Source organism: Neofelis nebulosa, unplaced genomic scaffold (genome assembly GCF_028018385.1).
Source record: "Neofelis nebulosa isolate mNeoNeb1 unplaced genomic scaffold, mNeoNeb1.pri scaffold_71, whole genome shotgun sequence".
NCBI classification, from domain to species: Eukaryota; Metazoa; Chordata; class Mammalia; order Carnivora; family Felidae; genus Neofelis; species Neofelis nebulosa.
Genome location: NW_026691914.1, coordinates 7,906 through 28,703, shown reverse-complemented (window position 1 = coordinate 28,703; position 20,798 = coordinate 7,906). Strand labels below are relative to the sequence as shown.

General features: G+C 66.9%; 2 protein-coding genes across 3 annotated transcripts; one reads left to right on the top strand and one right to left on the bottom strand.

The window, feature by feature from the left end:
• Positions 1–2,086: 2,086 nt before the first annotated feature.
• PIEZO1 (piezo type mechanosensitive ion channel component 1) lies at positions 2,087–12,867 on the top strand (the record flags this gene model as incomplete). The annotated part of the gene is given in 31 exon segments (XM_058715000.1): positions 2,087–2,223; positions 2,225–2,246; positions 2,818–2,971; positions 3,164–3,407; positions 3,534–3,630; positions 3,738–3,757; positions 3,759–3,910; positions 4,333–4,422; positions 4,497–4,591; positions 4,874–4,945; positions 5,417–5,517; positions 6,033–6,129; positions 6,209–6,265; positions 6,364–6,536; positions 6,622–6,728; positions 6,880–7,071; positions 7,170–7,428; positions 7,523–7,711; positions 7,847–8,123; positions 8,405–8,501; positions 8,590–8,737; positions 8,825–9,039; positions 9,132–9,290; positions 9,370–9,517; positions 10,913–11,101; positions 11,239–11,331; positions 11,429–11,601; positions 11,675–11,797; positions 11,938–12,017; positions 12,109–12,298; positions 12,380–12,867. Coding segments are annotated over 31 exon segments (4,400 nt in total), but the record flags the coding sequence as incomplete, so codon positions are not given.
• CTU2 (cytosolic thiouridylase subunit 2) lies at positions 12,836–20,736 on the bottom strand. Of its 2 annotated transcripts, XM_058715002.1 has the most exons (15): positions 20,598–20,736; positions 19,906–19,989; positions 17,295–17,373; positions 17,060–17,119; positions 15,936–15,996; positions 15,320–15,429; positions 14,900–15,195; positions 14,696–14,831; positions 14,408–14,539; positions 13,847–13,938; positions 13,650–13,744; positions 13,427–13,562; positions 13,246–13,312; positions 13,090–13,148; positions 12,836–12,968 (listed from the first exon to the last, which is right to left on the bottom strand). In XM_058715002.1, exons 1-15 carry the CDS (start codon positions 20,660–20,662, stop codon positions 12,899–12,901), a joined length of 1,542 nt encoding a protein of 513 aa, XP_058570985.1. In that variant the 5' UTR covers positions 20,663–20,736; the 3' UTR covers positions 12,836–12,898. The 2 variants fall into 2 exon arrangements, with proteins under 2 accessions (XP_058570985.1, XP_058570986.1); XM_058715003.1 differs by lacking the exons at positions 15,936–15,996; positions 17,060–17,119; positions 17,295–17,373; positions 19,906–19,989; positions 20,598–20,736 and adding an exon at positions 15,806–15,935.
• Positions 20,737–20,798: the final 62 nt, after the last annotated feature.

The following is a 20,798-nucleotide window of genomic DNA, read 5'->3' as shown; positions in this document are numbered from 1 at the left end:
TTTTGAGAAATTTGGAACGATCAGAAAAGGTGGAGGTAGAGAGTCAGGGAGCAGCCAGACCCTGCGACCCGGGGCAGGGGCCACGCTCCACAGTCCCTCCCGCACAAGCCTGGCTTTGGCCTCATCCTCCGGGGGTGGCCCTGGTGGCTTTTGGGTCCGATACAGGACCCCACGTCTGCCCTCGGCTGTGCTCTGCTCTCGCGCCCTCTGGTCTGGGCGAGGTTTCGGGAGGGGGCCGGCGGGCGAGAAGCCACGTTTGTCGGGCGGTTCCTGCTTTGGCGGGTGTGGCTGTGTCCCTGTCCTGGGAGTGCACTTGTCCACGTGGCCCTTCCGTGTCTGCGGCCCAGGTGGTGTCGCGTCCGCCCGCCCCGGAGTGCGCCGGGTTTGTCCCTTGATCCCGGCGCGCTGGTCACGTGGCTTTCTCTCACGTGTCCCTCGACCGACCGCGGGCCCCGGGACGTCTTCCACCGCCACGGCGGCTCCCAGTTGGCCCCCGGAGCCCCCCGAAGCCGCTCTGAGGCTTGAGCCGTGGTTGTGTGGGTGGTGACGGTGGGGGAGGCCGTGGGCCAAATCCTTGCCCTGCGCGGCCACCACCGACCTGACTGCTCCTGACTGTGGCTTTTCCAGAATGTCTTGGAAACCAACCCCAGGGCGCGTTACCAAACGCGTTCCCGGTTCTCCCCGTCCTCGTCCCCGCCTTGTCTCCTGTTTTGTGTGCTGGCTTCTGACTTTGGACGCAGAGTTGCAAACGTAGCTCCCTGACGTTGAGCCTGACGCAACCCGGTGCGGGAGCTCAGGCGTGCGCGCTGGTGCGGCTCTCGCCGCGGCGCCGTGCGCGCGCCCGTGTGTCAGTGCCGGGCAGCTCCCCGCGTCTTCGCCTTTCAGCACCTTGGGACTTTTGAGGGGCGCTGGGCTGTGACCCTGGGGGTAGTCTGCTGTCCTTGTGAGACCGGGTGACAGGGCCCTCTGGCGGCTGGGACGTGTGCGTCTCTGTGCCTCACACGGGGCCAGTGTCTCCTGTCCGGTGCCGTTCTGTCACTCGGGTGCAGGGCTGGCTGTGGGGTGTCTCCCCCAAGACTCGGCACACGGCCTGTTTCTCCTGGACCTTTCCGGCTAACTGCAGCCTCCGCGGCGGGTCCCGCTGCGGGAATTTCTCTCGGTTTTCTAGTGGTGGCTTTCTGTGTCTCAGAGTTATGGGTGGGCATCTTCCGTAAAGATCTCCGTCCCGCTGATTTGTTCAGTTGCGAATTCATGTCCTTACGGGCTCTGGATGCTGCTGTTTTCGGTTCCACTCGAGGCCTGGCGTCCTCTTCTCACTGGTCCATGTGGGCACCGCATTGGCCCTGGGAGTCCGCCCCCAGCGTCCTCTCCCTGTTCCCCCCCCCATCCTCTCCCCACCCCAGCTGTTCCCGCCCCCGGAGTCCTCTCCCCACCCCCAGCCTGTCCCCACCCCACAGAGTGCTCTCCCGCCCCCCCCCCCCCCCCGCCAGGCTTCTCCACCCTGCGCCCCGAGTCTGCGGTCCTGCGGGCCCTTTGCAGTCCCGATGTCCGTCCCAGTGCTGAACTAGGACCGCACCCCATGTCTCCGGGGGCTGGCTTGTTTTGTTTGGCGAACGCGCTGGGTGTGGTGCTTCCTGGTCCTCTCTGCCCGCTGAGGACTGGCTGTGCCCTGCACGAGCCCATCTCCCCTCCGGCCCCTGGAAGGCAGCCGGTTTCTCACGTGGGGCTCTCTGGAGTAGCAGGGCCAGGAGCGTCGGGGTGCAGGGCTGTGTCTGGGCGTAGTTCTCATTTCGCGGAATTGACCGCACAGTGTGGTTCCCGTGTTCGTTCCCGCCGGTGATGCACGCGGGACCGCTGTCGTCGCTGAGCTTGTCTGGGCCGTTCTGATAGGTGTGTCTGGGAGCCTCGCTCTGGGCCCTCTGGGTCCACCGCCCCTGCAGGCCCGTTACTCCCGGGCTGGGGTTCACTCCTTCCCCTGGGCCCGGGCCCGTCTGTGCCTGGGAAACGCATAGGTAGGAACACGCTGGAATCTCGCTCCCGAGACTCCAAGAGACCGTGTGAACGCGTGGGCGGGTGCAGGGATGAGGCCTGTGGGCAGGGACAGGACACCGGGGTCCTGATGTGCCCCCTGCGCCCACAGACTACCCGTGGCGGTGGAGCCAGGCCATCCCCATGAACTCTGCGCTCATCAAGTGGCTGTACCTGCCCGACTTCTTCAGAACCCCCCAATTCCACCAACCTCATCAGTGAGTGCCTGCGGCCGGGCCCCAGAGGGCGGGGAGGTTTTTGCCGGAGGGGGGGACAGGCGGCGCTCAGGCGTAGGCCCACCTCTGCCAGCGTGGGACACGGTGTCCAGGCCTCACCGGCGGCCAGTCCCGCGGTTCCCCAGAGGGACCTGTCCCCACAGGGGCGCCCACTTCCCCGGGCCCGACTCTGTGCACACGCAGCCACGCAGACCTGCCTCTGCTCGCCGTGTGCGTGCAGGCGTGGGTGCGGGGGTGCAGGCAGGTGGGACACAGGTGGACGGAGGGATGGGCGCGGGCGTGCCTCCTGACGCCTACGTGGTGTGTGGCCGGGTGCACGTCGGCCACGCTTCCTGACGCGCGTGTGGCACCGCAGAGGCACAGCCACACGCGGGCCTGTCTCCCACTGCCCACGCTCGTGGCGTGGCCCTCGGCCCGGTGCGGCCCCCGCAGGAGCACACTGGCGCTCCTCTGCGGCCTCGAGTACGGGGACCGGTGCCAGGGCGGGCCGCGCCCCGCACGGCTGGCGGCCCCCCGAGGCGCGGCGCAGCGGCCGACTCCCGTGTGCCCGCAGGTGACTTCCTGCTGCTGCTGTGCGCCTCCCAGCAGTGGCAGGTGTTCGCGGCCGAGCGCACAGAAGAGTGGCAGCACGTGGCCGGCACCAACACCGACCGCCTGGAGGTGCCGCAGGGCGAGCCCGACCCCGTGCCCAACTTCATTTACTGCAGGTGCGTCCTGGGCACGGCCGGCCCGCGGCCCGCTTGGGCCGCGCGCCCGCAGGCCTGACGGGCGCTGGCGGCGGGATCCCTCCGCCGGGCCCCGACCTGGCAGCGGGGGCGCGCTTCACCGGCTCCCCTGGGCCGAGGCTGCCGGGAGGAGGTGGGGCCGCCCGGGCCCCGCAGTGACGCCCCGTCTGGCAGGTCCTACCTCGACATGCTGAAGGTGGCCGTCTTCCGCTACCTCTTCTGGCTGGTGCTGGTGGTGGTGTTCGTCACGGGAGCCACCCGCATCAGTATCTTCGGGCTGGGCTACCTGCTGGCATGCTTCTACTTGCTGCTCTTTGGCACCAGCCTGTTGCAGAAGCACACGCGTGCCCGCCTCCTGCTGTGGGACTGCCTCATTCTGTACAACGTCACCGTCATCATCTCCAAGAACATGCTTTCGGTGCGCCGGGCCGGCCTGGCCCCGCCCCCCCCCCGCCCTCCCCCCCGCCCTCCTCCCCCCCCCCCGCCCTCCTCACCCCCCCCTTCCCCGGGCCCAGGCTGACCCTGACCCCCCTTCCTGCCCCAGCTCCTGTCCTGCGTTTTCGTGGAGCAAATGCAGAGCAGCTTCTGCTGGGTCATCCAGCTCTTCAGCCTCGTGTGCACCGTCAAAGGCTACTACGACCGTGAGTGAGCGGGCGACGCGCTGTGGGCGGGGCTCGGAGGCGCGCACCGCTTCCGGGGTCCCGCCCCCTGACCCTGCCCCTGCCCCTGCCCCTGCCGCGCCGCGCAGCCAAGGAGATGCTGAGCCGGGGACCGGGACTGCCTGCTGCCCGTGGAGGAGGCCGGCGTGCTCTGGGACAGCGTGTGCTTCCTGTTCCTGCTGCTCCAGCGCCGCGTGTTCCTCAGCCGCTACTTCCTGCACGTCAGTGCTGAGCTCCAGGCCACTGCCTTGCAGGCCTCCAGGTCAGGCCCCACTCGGGCCCCCCGCGTTGCGCGGCACCGCCCCGCCACGTTAACGTGTCACTCGGGCGACTTCCGAGGGCCTGACCCACCCCAGCTCTGGCCCTGGCCGGCAGTTCGGCCCGTTTTTGCCCCCACGCTGGCCCGAGGGCGCGCGGCCGCTGGGCGGCCTCCCTGCCTGGGCTGTCGAGCCGGGCGTCTCCTGTCCCCCACGGACGCCTCTCTGGTGGCTTGTTCCCCCCCCCCCCCCGCCCCCCGCTGAGAGTCAGGAGGCAGCAGGAGGGGGCCCTCTCCCTCATCCCAGCTCACGACAAGGGGACAAGGGGGGGCTGTGGAGCTGGAGGGACCTGGGTGGAGGCTGGGCCCAGGCCACAGGTCGGGGAGCCGTGCCCCTGGGGTGCCAGGGTGGTGCCGCCTCCCCGCAGGGGCTTCGCGCTGTACAACGCGGCCAACCTCAAGAGCATCGAGCTCCATCGCAAGGCGGAGGAGAAGTCCCTGGCCCAGCTGAAGAGACAGTAGGTGCCATCTGGGTGGGGGGCCCCGGGCTCTCCCGCCCGGCTCGGTGCTCAGAGCCGCCCCCGCCCCCCAGGATGGAGCGCATCCGCGCCAAACAGGAGAAGCACAGGCAGAGCCGGGCCGGCCGCAGCCGCCCCCAGGAACCCCAGGGCCCCCCCCAGGAGCCGGGTGAGTGAGGGGCTCGCAGGGCCCCGGGGTCCTGGCATCCATGCTGCTGGCACCCACTCCTGTCTGGTCTGTGCCGCGTGCGCCCGTCTGTCCTGTGCCACGTGCTCACCGTGCCCCTGTGGGCCGCGGGCCAGCCTGCCACCGTCCGCCTGCACCTGTGGACTGTCCTCTCTCCCCACGGCACCGCGAGGCCCCCTCTGTCAGGGGGCGCTGCCCACGCCCTCCCCGCGCCTCGCCCCACGCCTCGCCCCGCCGGCTCACGCTCGCCTCGCCCCTCCACAGGGCCTGGCAGTCCACGGGGCTCGTCCCCGCCACGGAGGCAGTGGTGGCGGCCCTGGCTGGACCATGCCACAGGTACTACCTCCTTGGGCCCACCGTGCCCGGGCCCCTCCTCTCTCAGCTGCTGTGCGCCCACCTGTGGCCGTGCACCCCGGCCTTTCCCCGTGTGCCCTGTCAGCCGGCCCTCCGGCCCCACCCCGCCACACAGTAGTAACGGGCTGGGCCTCGGTTCAGCCGGGTCCCCACGCAGGCTTTGTGCTCCCCTGTCGCTCAGACTCTCACGAGTCTGAGTGTTCATGCTGACGCCCGCCCTCGTGTTCTTCCTGTCCCGTCTGCGTCCCGTCACTGCTCTGGCCTGGCCCCAGCCTCCAGCTCCCGTGGCTGTCCCCCGGGATGGTGGGAGGCCGAGGGAACCCATGCTGGGTGCCACGGCCCGGCGCATTCCTGGACCCGTCTGAAACTAAAGAGGACTTGAGTCTTGGGGCGGGGGGCGTGGAGCCCGAGCCCCTGTCGGGGAGGACAGTTCTCAGCCCCACCTGCCTGCAGTTATCCACTCGGGGGACTACTTCCTGTTCGAGTCTGACAGTGAGGAGGAGGAGGAGACCCCACCCGAGGACCCCAGGCCTTCGGCACAGAGCGCTTTCCAGGTGAGGTGGGAGGGTCGCCTGCCTGCCTGCCTTCCCCTGTCCATGGGACGCGGGGGGAGGGGAGACCCTCTCTAGCCAGCCTGCCCAGATCCGTTCAGACCTCCAGAGCCCACAGGTCACAGGCACACGCAGGCCGTGGGGCGCACAGGTCACAGGCGGCGGCTCCGTGGGCCTCCGTCCACGGTCTCCTGACGTCGCCGCTGAGCGTCCAGGACTTGAGAAGGGTTGTGCGTGTTTGCTGGAAAACGGTGGGGTCCCTCGCCTACACCTGGGTCCTCAGTTTGCAGGAAGGGGCCCTGGCACCGAATGCCAGCCACGTGTGCCGGGTGGGGCCACGTGCCCTGCCCCCACGGCACAGCCCCACGGGACCCGCTTCCCACCCACCCTGAAGCAGGGAGCTAGCCGAAGGCCCCCAGCCCGGCCTGGTCCCAAGCTCCCCGGGAGCTCCGAGGTGGGCTGAGCGGGACCCGACGTCCCGGGAGGCGGGGTGCTGACCCCGAGGACCCGGCCCACAGCTGGCGTACCAGGCATGGGTGACCAACGCGCAGACGGTGCTGAGGAGGCAGCGGGAGGAGCAGGCGAGGCAGGAGCAGGCAGGGCAGCCGCCCGCGGGTGAGTCTGGGGCGTGCGGGGTGGGCGCCGGGGGCCACGGGGCCGCAAGGCGCTGACCAGCACACACCCCTGTGCCCAGGAGGCGGCCCGGGCGCGGAGGCGGAGCCGGCGGAGGGCCCAGACCAAGAGGCGGCTGGTGCGTGCGTGCGCCCAGAGACCGAGGGGGGTGGGGGGGGGCCGGGGGCCTCCCACCGGCAGCCTCTGCAGCGCCCCTCTCCCCTGCCCCCGCCGCAGGCCACAGCCACGTGATGCAGCGGGTGCTGAGCGCCGTGCGGTTTCTGTGGGTGCTGGGGCAGGCGCTGGTGGACGGGCTGACGGACTGGCTGCACACCTTCACGCGGCACCACCGCGCCATGAGCAACGTGCTGCGCGCCGAGCGCTACCTGTACACGCAGGCGCTGCTCAGGGTGAGCGCGCGCGCCCACGCCCCCGAGCCCCGGGCCGGCCCCTCGCAGGGGAACTGCCGCCCTGAGCCTCTCGCTGCCCCCGCAGGGCCAGGAGGTACACCGGGGCCTGCTGGACCAGCTGTATGCCAGGGGCGCGGAGGCCGCACCGCCAGGCTCCGCGGGGGCCCGAGACGCACCCGGCGCGGCGGCGAGGTGGGTGTGGGCTGGCGGGGCTCAGGAGGCGGCCGGGACCCGGTGGGCTCGGGCAGAGCCGCCCCGCTGTGGGCGCACGGAACAGGAGGCGTGCGGCCTGCCGGCCCCAGAGGGCGGGCTGCCTCTCTGTGACCGCCCTCACCTCCCGTAGTGGGCCGGGGGCCCAGGAGCCACTGAGCGCCGCCACGGAGGCCACCGGCGGCCCCCTGAGCACGGGGTGCAACGCCCGCAGCAGCGGCGAGGACGCGACCGCCGAGCCCGGGGCTTCCCTGCACAGCTCCCGGGAGCTTCCCGCCGGTGCTTCCACCCGGACCCGCACCGCCAGCGAGCTGCTCCTCAACAGGTCGGTGCCCAGGGCGGCCGCTGGGGGGGGGGGGGGGGCGGCGGGCGTGGGGGGCGGCGGGCCTTGGTGCGAACGGGCCTGGGCACGGCTCCCCGCAGGCACCTGCACATCCAGGAGCTGGAGGAGGCCCAGCAGTTCGAAGCGAGGCAGGGCCGGGCGCTGCGGCTGCTGCAGGCCGCCTACCAGTGCGTGGCCGCCCACTCGGAGCTGCTCTGCTATTTTGTCATCATCCTCAACCACATGGTCACCGCCTCGGCCACCTCCCTGGTGCTGCCCGTGCTCGTCTTCCTGTGGGCCATGCTGTCCATCCCGAGGCCCAGCAAGCGCTTCTGGATGACGGCCATCGTCTTCACCGAGGTGGGCCGCGGCCCGGGGCGGGGGGGGGGGGGGGGGGGGAGGGGCGGGGGAGAGGGAGTTCTGGCCGGGCCATGCTGAGCCTCCTCCCCTGCAGGTGACCGTGGTCACCAAGTACCTGTTCCAGTTTGGCTTCTTCCCCTGGAACACCCACGCGGTGCTCCGGCGCTACGAGAACAAGCCGTACTTCCCGCCACGGATCCTGGGCCTGGAGAAGACCGACGGCTACGTCAAGTACGACCTGGTACAGCTCATGGCCCTGTTCTTCCACCGCTCCCAGCTGCTGGTGCGTCGCCGGGGACGGCAGGCGGGCACCTCCCGGCACACACCCCACCCGCCGGGAGGCGAGCCTGGATGTTGCGGGTCCCGGGGTACGGCCACGCCAGCCTCCTCACCGCTCTCCGCCCCCACCCCCCTGCAGTGCTACGGCCTCTGGGACCACGAAAGGGACCAACTCTCCAAGGACCACGACCGCGGCACTGGGAAGAAGGGGGTTGAGGAGGGGCCGACGTCACCAGGACCCCAGGGAGAACCGGGGGTGGCTGGGGACCTCACCCAGTACCACATGCAGGCGGAAGCAGGGGATGGGCCCCCAGAGCCTCCCGTGGAGCCCGAGCCCCGAGACCCAAAGCCGATCAGCCTGCGTTTCAGGAAGAGGAGAAGGGAGAGCACAGAGCCTGTGGAGCCCACAGCCGTTGGTACGACGGCCCTGTCCCTCCACGGCCACTGTGGCCCAGCGGGTTCCCACCTGGAGCCACGGCCCCCCGCCGCGTTCCCGGCCTGCCCCACGTGGCAGGTGACGCAGCCCCGGCTGGCCCGCTGCCAGCGACCTGGGGACGCCTCTGTTCATCCCAGCCTGCTGGTCCGTAAAGTGGGGTGACCCAGCCCCCTGGGGGGTGGTCTCGTCTCGGGGTGGTCGGGAGTCGGAGCTGGGCCCGGCGGCCCCGGGGGCTCCCGTCAGCAGCGGCTGCTCCCACAGAAGGCGCGGCGGCGGCCCCGGGGGGCGAGAGGTGGAGTCGCCCCCGGGAAAGGGCGAGAGCCCTGGGGCTCCGACTGCAGAGCTGTTGCCTGGCCCTGTGAGTGACCGTGGCCGCCCCCGGGGCCAGGGTGGGTGGGAGGGCGCAGCTGGGGGCGCCGGCGCACTGAGCCCACCGCCGCCTGCAGGGCCCAGAGCGTGTGCCGGCCCCTGCACTGCTTTTTCCACGACATCCTGCACACCCGGTACCGTGCGGCCACCGACGTCTACGCCCTCATGTTCCTGGCCGACGTCGTTGACTTCATCATCATCATCTTTGGCTTCTGGGCCTTTGGGGTGAGCACACAGCCCGCCACCCCCCCCCCCCCCGCCGCCACCCCCCCCCCCCCCCGCCACCCCCTGACCTCTGCTCTCCCGGCACAGAAACACTCGGCAGCCACAGACATCGCGTCCTCACTGTCAGACGACCAGGTGCCCGAGGCCTTCCTGGTCATGCTGCTCATCCAGTTCAGCACCATGGTCATCGACCGCGCCCTCTACCTCCGCAAGACCGTGCCGGGCAAGCTGGCCTTCCAGGTGGTCCTGGTGCTGGCCATCCACCTCTGGATGTTCCTCATCCTGCCCGCGGTCACCGAGAGGTGGGTGTCCGGCCGGGCCGGCGCTGGGCCCGGAGACCTTGGGGCTCCGGCCTCGGGCGGGGCGCCCTGACCTGGCCTTCCCGCCCCCGCAGGATGTTCAGCCAGAACGCGGTGGCCCAGCTGTGGTACTTCGTCAAGTGCGTCTACTTCGCCCTGTCCGCCTACCAGATCCGCTGCGGCTACCCCACCCGCATCCTGGGCAACTTCCTCACCAAGAAGTACAACCACCTCAACCTCTTCCTCTTCCAGGGGTGAGTGTGGGCGGGCGCGGGGCGCCGGGAGCGGGGGCGGTCTCCCGCGGGCTGTCCTGATGGTGCCCGCCCCCGGCAGTTTCCGGCTCGTGCCGTTCCTGGTGGAGCTGCGGGCCGTGATGGACTGGGTGTGGACGGACACCACGCTGTCCCTCTCCAGCTGGATGTGTGTGGAGGACATCTATGCCAACATCTTCATCATCAAGTGCAGCCGAGAGACCGAGAAGGTGCCCGGGCCTAAGGCGGGTAGTGAGGGACACTGGCCGCTCCCCGTCTGGGGCAGACGGGCCACGTGACAACCAGGTGGTGCTGGTGGTCCCCCCCACCCCTCACCTGGGGGCTGCCAACCCACGACCACATGAGGCCAGAAGGTGCCTCTTCTAGGGGACGGTGAAGTTGACCCTGTTGGGAACAGGCAGCTGACCGAGGTCTGAGCAAATACCCAGAAGAGGCCCGGCCTCTGGTCTTGGGCACGAGGGCCGGGACGTGGGGTGGGCACCAAGCATCAGCAGCCGAGGTCCCGTTAGCAGCTTTACTGGGGGACGGTGGGCGCGGAACCTGCCCCATCCACCTGTACAACTCAGCGACGCATAGCACGGTCACAGAGCTGTGCCACTGTCCCTTCGGGTCTAAACCCGGCTTAGCGCTCCAGCCAAGAACCCCTCGCTGCAGGGATTTGCCTGTTCCAGAAGGTTCGTGCACATGCGGTCACGTGCCCCGTAGCCCGGGTCCGGCTTCTTTCGTTCTAGGGGGTTCAAAGCGCCGTCCGCGTGGCCTGTGTCACGACTTGGGGTTTTCATGGCCGAGCAGCTTTTCATCACGTGACCGAGCCACCTTTCTTACGCCACGGTTCCAAACTGGGAAGGAGGCTGGGCTTCTGTTCTGTTGATCGCAGCGAGTGTTGCTGTGGGTGCCTCGGCCCCTCGGCCGCCCCGCTCCCACCCCCTGCGGCGTGGGGGCTGCCGGTCTCCCCACGTCCTCGCCAGCACTTGTGACTGAGAGGTGACCGCCTCAGTGCAGTCTTGGTTCTGGTGGCCCTGACGGCTCATGACGGTGACACTCTTCTCCCGTGCCTGTCGGCCGTCTGCTTTGCCCCTTGCGTCCCTGGGTTGCCTGTCGTCTTATCGTTGACTTACAAGAACTTCTGTTCTGGACGCTATAGCCCCTCTCAGGCAGGATTTGCCCTGAAGCCTCCCGTTCTGCGGGCTCTCTCTCTCCACGGTCTCTCTCCCTCCCCCGAAACACAGAAGTCTTTCTCCGATGTCCGGTTTTCTGCTGGTGCTCGTGCTCGTGTGAGGTCCGAGAATCTCTCACCAGATCCTGAGGAACGAAACTTTGCCCCTGGGAGTTTTACTGACCGTCCCAGCTCTCTGGCGAGTCGGTGTCCGTTTGTCCCAGCACAACCGTTGACGAGCCTGTCCTTTCCTCGCTCGGCGCGAGGGTCTGTTTCTGGGTTCTTGGCCGTGCTTGGCCTGTGTCTGTGCACGCAGAGGCCGCACTAACCGCCGTTCCAGGCTGTGGCCGCGTGAGGACGGCCCCCGGAGCAGCAGGGGGCGGGGGCCCGGGACGGGGCGGCGGCGGGCGGGCAGAGCGGAGGCCCTGACCCACACCCCGCCCCCCAGAAATACCCACAGCCCAAGGGGCAGAAGAAGAAGAAGGCGGTCAAGTACGGCATGGGCGGGCTCATCATCCTGTTCCTCGTGGCCATCATCTGGTTCCCTCTGCTCTTTATGTCCCTGGTGCGCTCCGTGGTCGGCGTCGTCAACCAGCCTATCGACGTCACTGTCACCCTCAAGCTGGGTGGCTACGAGGTGAGCCGCCGGTCTGTCCCAGCCGGGGAGCAGGACGGAGGGCCAGCCCCACGTCACTCGTCTCTAGAGGTCCACGCGGCGCTGGCGGCCGGGGGCCGAGGGGCTCCCCGCAGCGTCACGCCGTCCCCCCACCGCAGCCCTTGTTCACCATGAGCGCACAACAGCCGTCCATCGTGCCCTTCACGCAGCAGGCCTACGAGGAGCTGTCCAGACACTTCGACCCGAACCCGGTGAGTGGGCCCCGGGCTGCACCTGCGGGGGCGGGGGCGGGGGCGGGGCGCGGGGTGGAGGGGGCCGCCGCTCGCTCAAGTGCCGCCCCGGCCCCAGCTGGCCATGCAGTTCATCAGCCAGTACAGCCCCGAGGACATCGTCACGGCGCAGATCGAGGGCAGCTCCGGGGCGCTGTGGCGCATCAGCCCGCCCAGCCGGGCCCAGATGAAGCGGGAGCTGTACAACGGCACCGCCGACATCACCCTGCGCTTCACCTGGAACTTCCAGAGGTGCGGCCCAGGCTGGGGCAGGACCCGGGTGGGGTGTGGCCCGCGGTGGGTCACGCTGTGTCCCGGCCCGTAGGGACCTGGCCAAGGGCGGCACCGTGGAGTACACCAACGAGAAGCACACCCTGGACCTGGCTGCCAATAGCAGCGAGCGGAGGCAGCTGGCCAGCCTGCTGGAGGGCACCTCGGACCAGTCGGTGTGAGTGGGGGAGAGCGCTGGGGGGGCGGGGCCTGCCGGAGGGCAGCTCGGACCAGTGGGTGTGAGTGGGGGAGGGGGCACGGGGGGGGGGGCCTGGGCCTGACTCCCCCCCCCCCCCCCCCCCCGCCTTCTCCCCGCAGGGTCATCCCCAATCTCTTCCCCAAGTACATCCGTGCTCCCAACGGGCCCGAGGCCAACCCCGTGAAGCAGCTGCAGCCCAGTGAGTGTGTGACAGCGAGTGCATGCGAGTGGGGGGTTGGCGCCACCCCGGGCAAGGGTGGGGGCCCTGACGGACCCTGGCTCTGCCCCAGACGAGGAGGCCGACTACCTCGGAGTGCGCATCCAGCTGCGGAGGGAGCGTGTGGGCTCGGGGGCCGCTGGCTTCTTGGAGTGGTGGGTCATCGAGCTGCAGGACTGCCAGGCCGAGTGCAACCTGCTCCCCATGGTCATCTTCAGCGACAAGGTCAGCCCGCCCAGCCTCGGCTTCCTGGCCGGCTACGGGTGAGTGTGCTGCGCGCGAAGGCGGGCGGGCCGCGGCTGCAGCCTCCGCGGCCCGGGACTCACCCCGCCCCCGCCCGGCAGGATCATGGGGCTCTACGTGTCCATCGTGCTGGTCATCGGCAAGTTCGTGCGTGGCTTCTTCAGCGAGATCTCCCACTCCATCATGTTTGAGGAGCTGCCCTGCGTGGACCGCATCCTCAAGCTCTGCCAGGACATCTTCCTGGTGCGGGAGACGCGCGAGCTGGAGCTGGAGGAGGAGCTCTACGCCAAGCTCATCTTCCTGTACCGCTCGCCCGAGACCATGATCAAGTGGACCCGCGAGAAGGAGTAGGAGCCGGGGCCCCGCACCCAGGCAGGAAGGAGCCGCCCGGCACACCGCCGGGCCCCGATGCTGCTGCCGGAACGAAGGAAGGAAGGAAGGAAGCTGTGGCCCCTCCCCCGCCCGGCTCAGGGCACCTCCTCGTCCCCGAGGGCCCCACGCGGCCGGCACGCTGGGCTGGGGCGTCCAGCCTTCCCCTCCCCACGAGTACTGTAGGGTTTTCTAATTAAAAGTATTTTTATTTATGCGATCCGCGCCCCCGGCTCTTGGTGGCCCCAGGCTCAGCTCTCGCCGGTGTGCGTCTCCTCAGCGCCGTTCTCCGCCAGATGCTCCTGGATCTCCTGCGAGGCCCTGGGGGAAGCCACACGCTGGGAACCTGCCACCAGGTGCAGAGGCCCAGAAGGACCCTCCCCCCCCCCTCCCCCAACACACACACAAAGGGGGCTCCCCCAGCTGTGTGGCTAGCCGGTACCTTTGGCTGCGGAGCTGGGCCTCGGCCAAGATGTAGGGTGGCAGGAGGTCCAAGGAGGGCTGCGACAGAGAGCACCGCCGTGGGTGAGGGGCCGTGAGGCACAGAGCCCCGGGGGTGGACCTCTCCTGTCACCACCCGTGGGCGGGAACCACTCACCACATCCTTCATGTTCGCACGGCAGCCATAGCACAGCCGCTCGATGACGCGGGCTCGGGAGTCCTCCCTGCGGGAGCAGAGCTGGACGTGACCACCTAGGGTTGGGCCCTGGAAGTGCCACCCCCCGCCCCGGACAGCTGCGTGGGGCCGGCCGTGGGGGGCAGGACGGGGCGGGCCTTACCTCCCGCAGGGCCCAGCCCCCTGGCAGCGGTCCTGGGCGCCACCCACCTCTGTGGGTGCTCCAGCCCCAGCCCGCGGGGTGGGGGGCTGCGTCTGGGAGAAACCGGAGGTCTGGGCCCCGAAAGCCGTGGCACTATCTGCAGGCGGAGAAAAGCTGAGGATCCTCTGGGGACCCGACCCCTCCTCCCACTTGCCGGGGCGCCCCCCCCGCCCTCCACACAGACCAGCAGCGTCGACGTCCAGCGTGCACATACAGAGCAGGCAGCGGGGGCCGGCGGCACAGCCGTCGCGGGGGGCCTTGACCAGCTTCTCACTCGTCCTGAGGGTGTGGCAGACAGGGCGCAAGGCACCGTCAGGCTGGGGCTCCGCTCCCACAACCCGACCCCGGCACGGGTGTTCGTGCACACGCGCGCACACACACCTGTACACGGTGCTGACGGTAGACGGGAACTGGGCTTGCAGCCGGAGCAGGAAGCCCTCCATCAGGCGGTGGACGCTGGCCTTTTCGGGGGCCTAAGGGGAATCAGATGAGGGCCGCAGGAGTGGCGCCCCAGGCCGGGCCGAGGGGCCGCAGCTTCACGCTGGCGGCCCCCACGAGCACCACGTCAGGGCTGGAGTCGGCCGGAGCACCCGCTTCTGAAGCGTCCCGGTTGCTGAACGCAGTGGCTCTCACAGATCGTGCCGTCAGATTTCTCCAAGATCCGTCCTGCCCGTCCTATACCTGGCGAGCCCTTCCCAGAGACGCAGGCACCTGGGGGCCAGCCACCCACCGCCCCCCGGCACACCCCCTCTTCCTGGAGGACAGCAGCCCACCTCTGCACTGCGGGGGAGTGCCCTGCGTCTGCTCCCAGAATGCCGGGCACGCCGCTGTTAACACTGAGGTCTGAGAGCCGGTGTGGGCACGGCTCAGGTCACCGAGGGGTGCCGGCGACCTCTGACCCCATGCCGAAGGGCGGGGGCCCGCCCAGGTCCTGCAGCTCACCTTGGTGTCGATGGCGGGGGTGAAGACGGAGGGCACAGCAAACAGGCGGTTGTAGAAAGCGACCTCCTTCAGCGTGTGGTCGCGCATGGGCCGCACCACCACCACGTCACCGTGACGCTCATCTGAGAAGCCCTGCGGGGGGCAGGGGCACGTCCCTCACCACCCCCACCAGACGGGCTCGCAGTCCCTCCTTCCCTGCTCCGCGAGGGAGACCCCGGGGCTGACTCTCGACACTACTTCCAAGTGACAGGGGCCAACAGGGTCCCTGAAAGGCCTGCACCCGCGTACCGTGTCCCAGGCGAGAAAGGCCCCTCTGCCCAGCGCCAGGCTGGTCATGAGCTTGATGGCCAAGCGGGTACAGCTGTCTCCTGTCATCACCTTGGAGTAGCCATGGGTCCGGGCCACATGCAGGATCAGGTGCGTCCTGGAGAGCACAGGGTCTCAGGGTCCAGGTGAAGCCAGGCCAAGACCCCGGGAGGGCGGGGGGCTTACCGCAGGGTGTGCAGAAACTCTTCTTTGGCCGTCAGCGTCTTCACAGAGTCGAACAGTCGGGACAGAGCCTCGGTCTGGGCGGCTGGCGGTGGCCCCGCCGGGTCCTGGGACTCCTGGGTGCCAGGCGGGCTCAGCCGCTCCTCTCCCTGGGCGGGGCTGGGGCTGCCCCCTGACCTCTCGGTCCCTAGCGTGTGCTGCTGCTGGAGGAAACTATCCACAGCCACCTTGTAGGTCCCCACAGCCCCCACAGGCTCCTGGGCAGAGCAGCGCAGCACCGACGGCGACAGACCAAACACCTTCCGGGGCAGGGGGACAGCGTAAGGCCCAGCCCACCTCTGCGTGCCGCGGCTCAACAGGCCCCTCGCGTACACCCCAGGAGCCCACCCTCCAGGGGCGTTTATCAGACACAGGCCCGCCCACCTCCTCCAAGGCGACAATGTGCCACGGGAAGCCGAGGGTCTGCAGGATCAGCTTCACTTCAGCCACAGTTTTTGCTCTGTCCTCCGGGCTCTGCCCACAAGCCGCTCCCTCTGAAAAACGGCAGGCGGGAAGGAGTCATGGCTACAGAAGAGCCGGAGACGGGACAGGGCCAATGCCGTGTGAGACATCCTACACGGCTTTTCTGCAGGAACAACAGCTAACCTGTTCTCCTGGGGGAGCATTTTCAGAGCGGGCAGTGGGTTCACGGTCATGGCACAGGGAGGTGTGGGGAGGGGAGGCATGACTGACCACAGTGCCAGAGATCCACCTGGGAGCCTATCTCAAGGGAACAAGGCGGGGGGGCAGGTTAGCGACTGGGCCCTGGGGAAGCGAACTCGCCCATCCCTCTCGGGGCCCCTCCGTCTCACTTGGGGCCCTTCTGGCCTGACTCTGATAAAGCTGATTGTGGTAAGACAACAACCGTGCCTTTCTTGCCGGACACGCGTGCTGTCTCCGAAAACTGCCCCCAGCAGGGCCTTGCTAAGGTCACAGCACCCGCTGTCTGAGTGGGGCTCATCCTGAGCAGCGGGGTAGGGGTGAGGGTGGCCACACGCACCATCCACGTAGATGACCCCCGGCACGAAACGCAGTCTTTTGGCAGAATCTCGACTCAGGCCCTGGAGAGAAAAGGAACAGGAGCTCAGCCCCCCAGTCAGAAAACACAGGACGGTTTCCTGGCACAGACCATTCTCTACCTCGACTGAGGGCCCCTGGGAAGCGGTGCTGACCCCCACCTGGGGTGGACAGGCCATTCAGAGGAGGTGCTGTCAGGCCCCACAGGGAGGCCACGTGGGTCAAGGTGGCCTGCCTGCGTATCTCACTGCCCCTGCACGACCTGCTCCTCATGAGTCAGTCCCTCCCTCCTGGCTACGTCCCGAGAAGTGGCCTACCCAAGCACCTCTGGCCACCAAGAGTGCGACGGAACAGCAGAAAATCCAGGCACTACCAGTCAGAGGGAAGGGGGCCACCAGGTGCGAGACAAAAGGCCAGGTTCAGTGGGCCGTGACACGAGAGCGGAGCATCGACCGGACGCACCACGCAGGGGGCCCCAGGACAGACCGCCCCCATGGCCACAGCCCCTCTAATCTGCACCTCTCAAGGGGAACACACAGGGTCTGTGTGTCCCAGCCCCGGGTCAAGACCCCCGAGGCGGCCAGCATTCTGCGCAGGCCGCCGACTGCCTGGAGCCCAGCTCTGCACCCAGAGCACCTTCCTCACTCTGGCTCCCCACCTGACTTAGCCACCTGGGGACCCCGCTGCTCACTCGGGTCTCTCCTTAAACTTCTCAAGGAGGCTGCCCATCCCCAGCCAGGCCGGACCCCTTTTGGGTTCCCCAAGGCACCTGCTCCTATGTCACAGTCTCATCCTCCACCCAGGACCGGGGGGAAGCCCATGACCTGAGAACACCCCAAGCGATGCTCCACCGTGCCGCGACACCGTTCTGGTGATAATGACTCTACACGGTCAGCAAAGTACTAAACTGAGGCAGAGCTGGGTCACTCCAGATGCAGCCCCAGCACGTGCACCTCTTGTACACACATCGAGGAACCCTCCGGTTGTCCCGGCTGCTGGCGGGCTGCTCCCACAAGCTCCAGGCAAGAGCCCCTCAGGGCAGGGCCCCCGACCCTGGAGCTTAGCTGGGCAGCAGCAAGGCCCCTGGAAGATGCTGGAGGGATGTACCTCAAGGACCTGCCAGACCATGGAGCTGGATGAAGGACCCCCAGACCAAGCCAGGAGCACCTAAGGGAGAAGGAACGTCGCTGGAGTGCACCGCATCTCCAACAGGAGCGTGTCCACCGTCCCCCCCACCACCCGTGCACGACGGTGGGAAGGGACACGGGGATTGACAGCCAGGGCCCAGGGGGGCTGGGCTTTCCAACTGGGGACCCCACAGAGGAGTCACCCCACACGCTACCTTCTCTCCTGGAAAGATGAGCCGATTCTTCCCCAGCACGGCTCTGAACTTGTGGACGTAAAACGCCCTGAAGCAATCCCTGCAACACAAACAAGCAGCAGCTGTGGTGGCGCTGCCCGCGCGGCCCACCTCCTCGCCCGACGGGGAGGCGGCCCGAGACTCTGCCTGGCGTTCCCCGGCTTTGACCGGAAGCATCTTGACCAAGGCTCTGCCCAGAAACTGCCACGGGAAGCCAAGCTTACGGGGTTCTCGCCAGCTGGGTCTGCCCCGCGATCAGCCCCACACTGCAAGGGAGGCCTCCCTTGGTCCCCAGCAACCCTTACTCGTGTGAACTGATGCCTGAGGGGCTCGCAGCCCCGGTGCCACCCGCACCCCCAAACGCTCAGGAGGGCCCGGCTGGCAGAACAGACAGACACAGGAAAGTGCAGGGCAAGGCCAGCCCGACCCTCCCCTAAGCAGAGTTGAAGGTCCCTTCCGGGACCCCCATGGGGAGAAGTACTATCCCTCTGGATGAAGGGGGAGCCCTGAACAGGCTGTGGGGTAGGGGCGTCCCAAAGCTCCACACTGGCCCAATGAGCTGATCCCATCTGGACCAGAAATGCCTGGGAAGCTCGTGCCAAACGCACAGTCCTGGCTTCTTCTTCAAACCTACAGAATCAAAGCATTCAGAACCACAGGCCTTGGGAATGTGTGTTCATGATAAACTTTCCAGCTGGTTCTCATGTTCACTAGGTCAGAAGTGCTCAGCCTTGGCCACAGGTTAGAATCACTCAGGCCAAATACAGCAGAATGTGCCAGAGTGAGGCCCAGGCACCTGCATTTGAAAGCTCCCTGGCAAGCCCAGCAGGGAGTCAGGGTCAAAGACAGCACCCTGAAAAGAGGGAGCAAGGTGGCTCCGTTACAACTGCCCCACACCTGGGGCTGCACCCCTAAATCTACTTTCTTTTTCCCATTAAGACACATCAGTGTCTACAGCAATCCCCACCCCCACCGCTGAACAGACACCACAAGGAGGGGTTGACCCCGGGTCCTTTGTAACTCAACTCAGTGTTTAATAAAATGTCGGGACCCTAGGTGACCAGCCACGGGCAGGGACTCCCAAGAAAGTCAGGTGTGGCAGACTCCTGAAACCAACAGATGCTCGACTCACTCCCCACTTCACGGGGCACAAAGAGAACCCTGTCGCTGCCCACAGGCAGGGGGCGCTCTCAGCCCAGAAGGAGCTGCTGTGACCTCTTCTCTGTTTAGAACAATCATCACTTCTTAATATTTTTTCTTTTTTTTTTTTAATTTTTTTTTTTCTTTCTTTTTCAACGTTTTTTTTTTTTTATTTATTTTTGGGACAGAGAGAGACAGAGCATGAACGGGGGAGGGGCAGAGAGAGAGGGAGACACAGAATCGGAAGCAGGCTCCAGGCTCCGAGCCATCAGCCCAGAGCCTGACGCGGGGCTCGAACTCACGGACCGCGAGATCGTGACCTAGCTGAAGTCGGACGCTTAACCGACTGCGCCACCCAGGCGCCCCAATATTTTTTCTTTTAAGAATTTATTTGAGAGAGAGGGACAGAACAAGCAGGGGAGGGGCAGAGAGAGAGGGGGACGGAGGGTCTGAAGCAGGCTCTGTGCTGACAGCACAGAGCCCGATGTGAGGCTCAAACTCACAAACCGTGAGATCATGACCTGAGCTGAAGTTGAATGCTTAACCGACAGCCACCCAGGTGCCCTGGAACAATCGTCACTTTTTGACGTTCTAAGTGATTAAAGCTTGCCTTCTTTGCTTAAAATGTATATTCTAGTGGCACACACCAAGTCCACTGGGTTCCCAAAAGATGGCCGGGGATGAGAAAGTTTTAGGGAAAAAAAGAAACAAAAAGCTCAGTCCCTTCAGTTTCCCTTTTGGAACATTCTGGAAAGTAGAGTCTAAGACTCTTGGAGACTAATTTTAAAAACATGAGCTAGTCACTCATTCAACAAAGGCTCATCTCCCACCCAAAGCACGAAACGTCCGCAGCAATTAACGCAGATAAACCAGGAGCCTGGTCCTGCCCTCATGGAGCTGTGAACCCAGGGGAAGCGAACAGGTGTTGGAGGAGCTCTGATTCACTGCTGACAAGTCAGGGGCCACAAGACGGCTTCAGAGAAAACAGAGCATGTTCATAACAAGGTCCTCTGGGAATCAGCCTCCTCTGCTCCCCTCCAAAGTCCCCCCCCCCCACACCTCAGAGCTTGAAGAAAGCTGCAAACCTCCCTCCATCCCACACAAGTAAAGTAAGTGTCCCTCAGAGCAGCTGGCCAAGATCCCAGGATGCTCTAATCTGCCCCCAGATGCTCATCCTGCCTATAACTCACCTCATCTTCACTGCCAACGGTCCCCTTAAGAGCCATCAGATACCTTCCTGCCACTGAATCCAGAGCTGGATAATGGGAGAATTATGGGGTGCCCATGCAGAAAACCAATACCCCCACCCCCACTCACCAGAGTCACCGGGAGCGACGTTAGAAATACAAGTGATTACATGCTCTTCAAAGCAAGAGATCAAGACACAGAGATGGGGGCAAGCCTGGCTGCCGAGTCACCCCGTGTCTGCCTCCCACCCACCTCCACGCCTCACCTGCAGAAGGCGTCTCCGGCTCGGATCACCACAACGGGTACCCCTTCCTTGCACTTCACACACTTCAGCTCACGGCTTGGGAGGCTTGGGGGAAGAAGGAGGCAAGAACACAGGTTGCAGACCTCCCTCCGGGCAGACTCTGAGGAGGCGGCGGCCCGTTTCTCACCCCAACCTGGCGTATGAGGAGTTCTTGGGGGCAGCTGTACACACACCTGCCAAGGCTTGTGCCTTACCCTAACTACCAGTATGAAAAAAGACGACGGCCGTGGGGGGTATCTTAGTCGCTAAAGCCAGCTCAGGAAAGCACATAAAGGCCCCCTGTCAATCTCGCCAAGGCAGGCATGACACACCACCACTTGCCCCGTGTGGATCTGGAGGGGAGAAGTGGAACCAGTGCGTGGAAGCGACAGGGAGGCCGACTTCCTCTTCGACTACGGAAAGTTCGGTCAGCGCTGGAGCCGTCCGCACTGGCGGCCAGAATTACAAGTGCCAGGGGCAGAGGGAGCCCCCTCCTGGGGTGTTCACCGCCGTCTACACGGGCACTCCCCGGGTGCCGCGGAACGAGGTGCAGCCCCCGCTTGGGACGCCAGGGCTTCCGGGCCCCCGGCCGTCTCCTGGCTTCCCGGAGCGCAGCTCCCCGGGCAGACGGCGCCGGGAAAAGAGAGGGGCCGGTGCGGACGCCCGGCTCTCACCCAGGCCGCGGCGGCGGCGGTCCCTCGGGCGCCGGGTCCCCGTAATCCTCGCCAACCTGGCACATGGCGGCGCTGGGTCCCACCGTAGTAACCGGCGGCGACGAGGAGACGCGTCCTGATGACGTCACCAGGACGCCGTCCGGACTGCGCTCGGCCGGCTGGGGGCGGTGCGCGCGCTGACGGCGCCAGCACCGCGGCGCC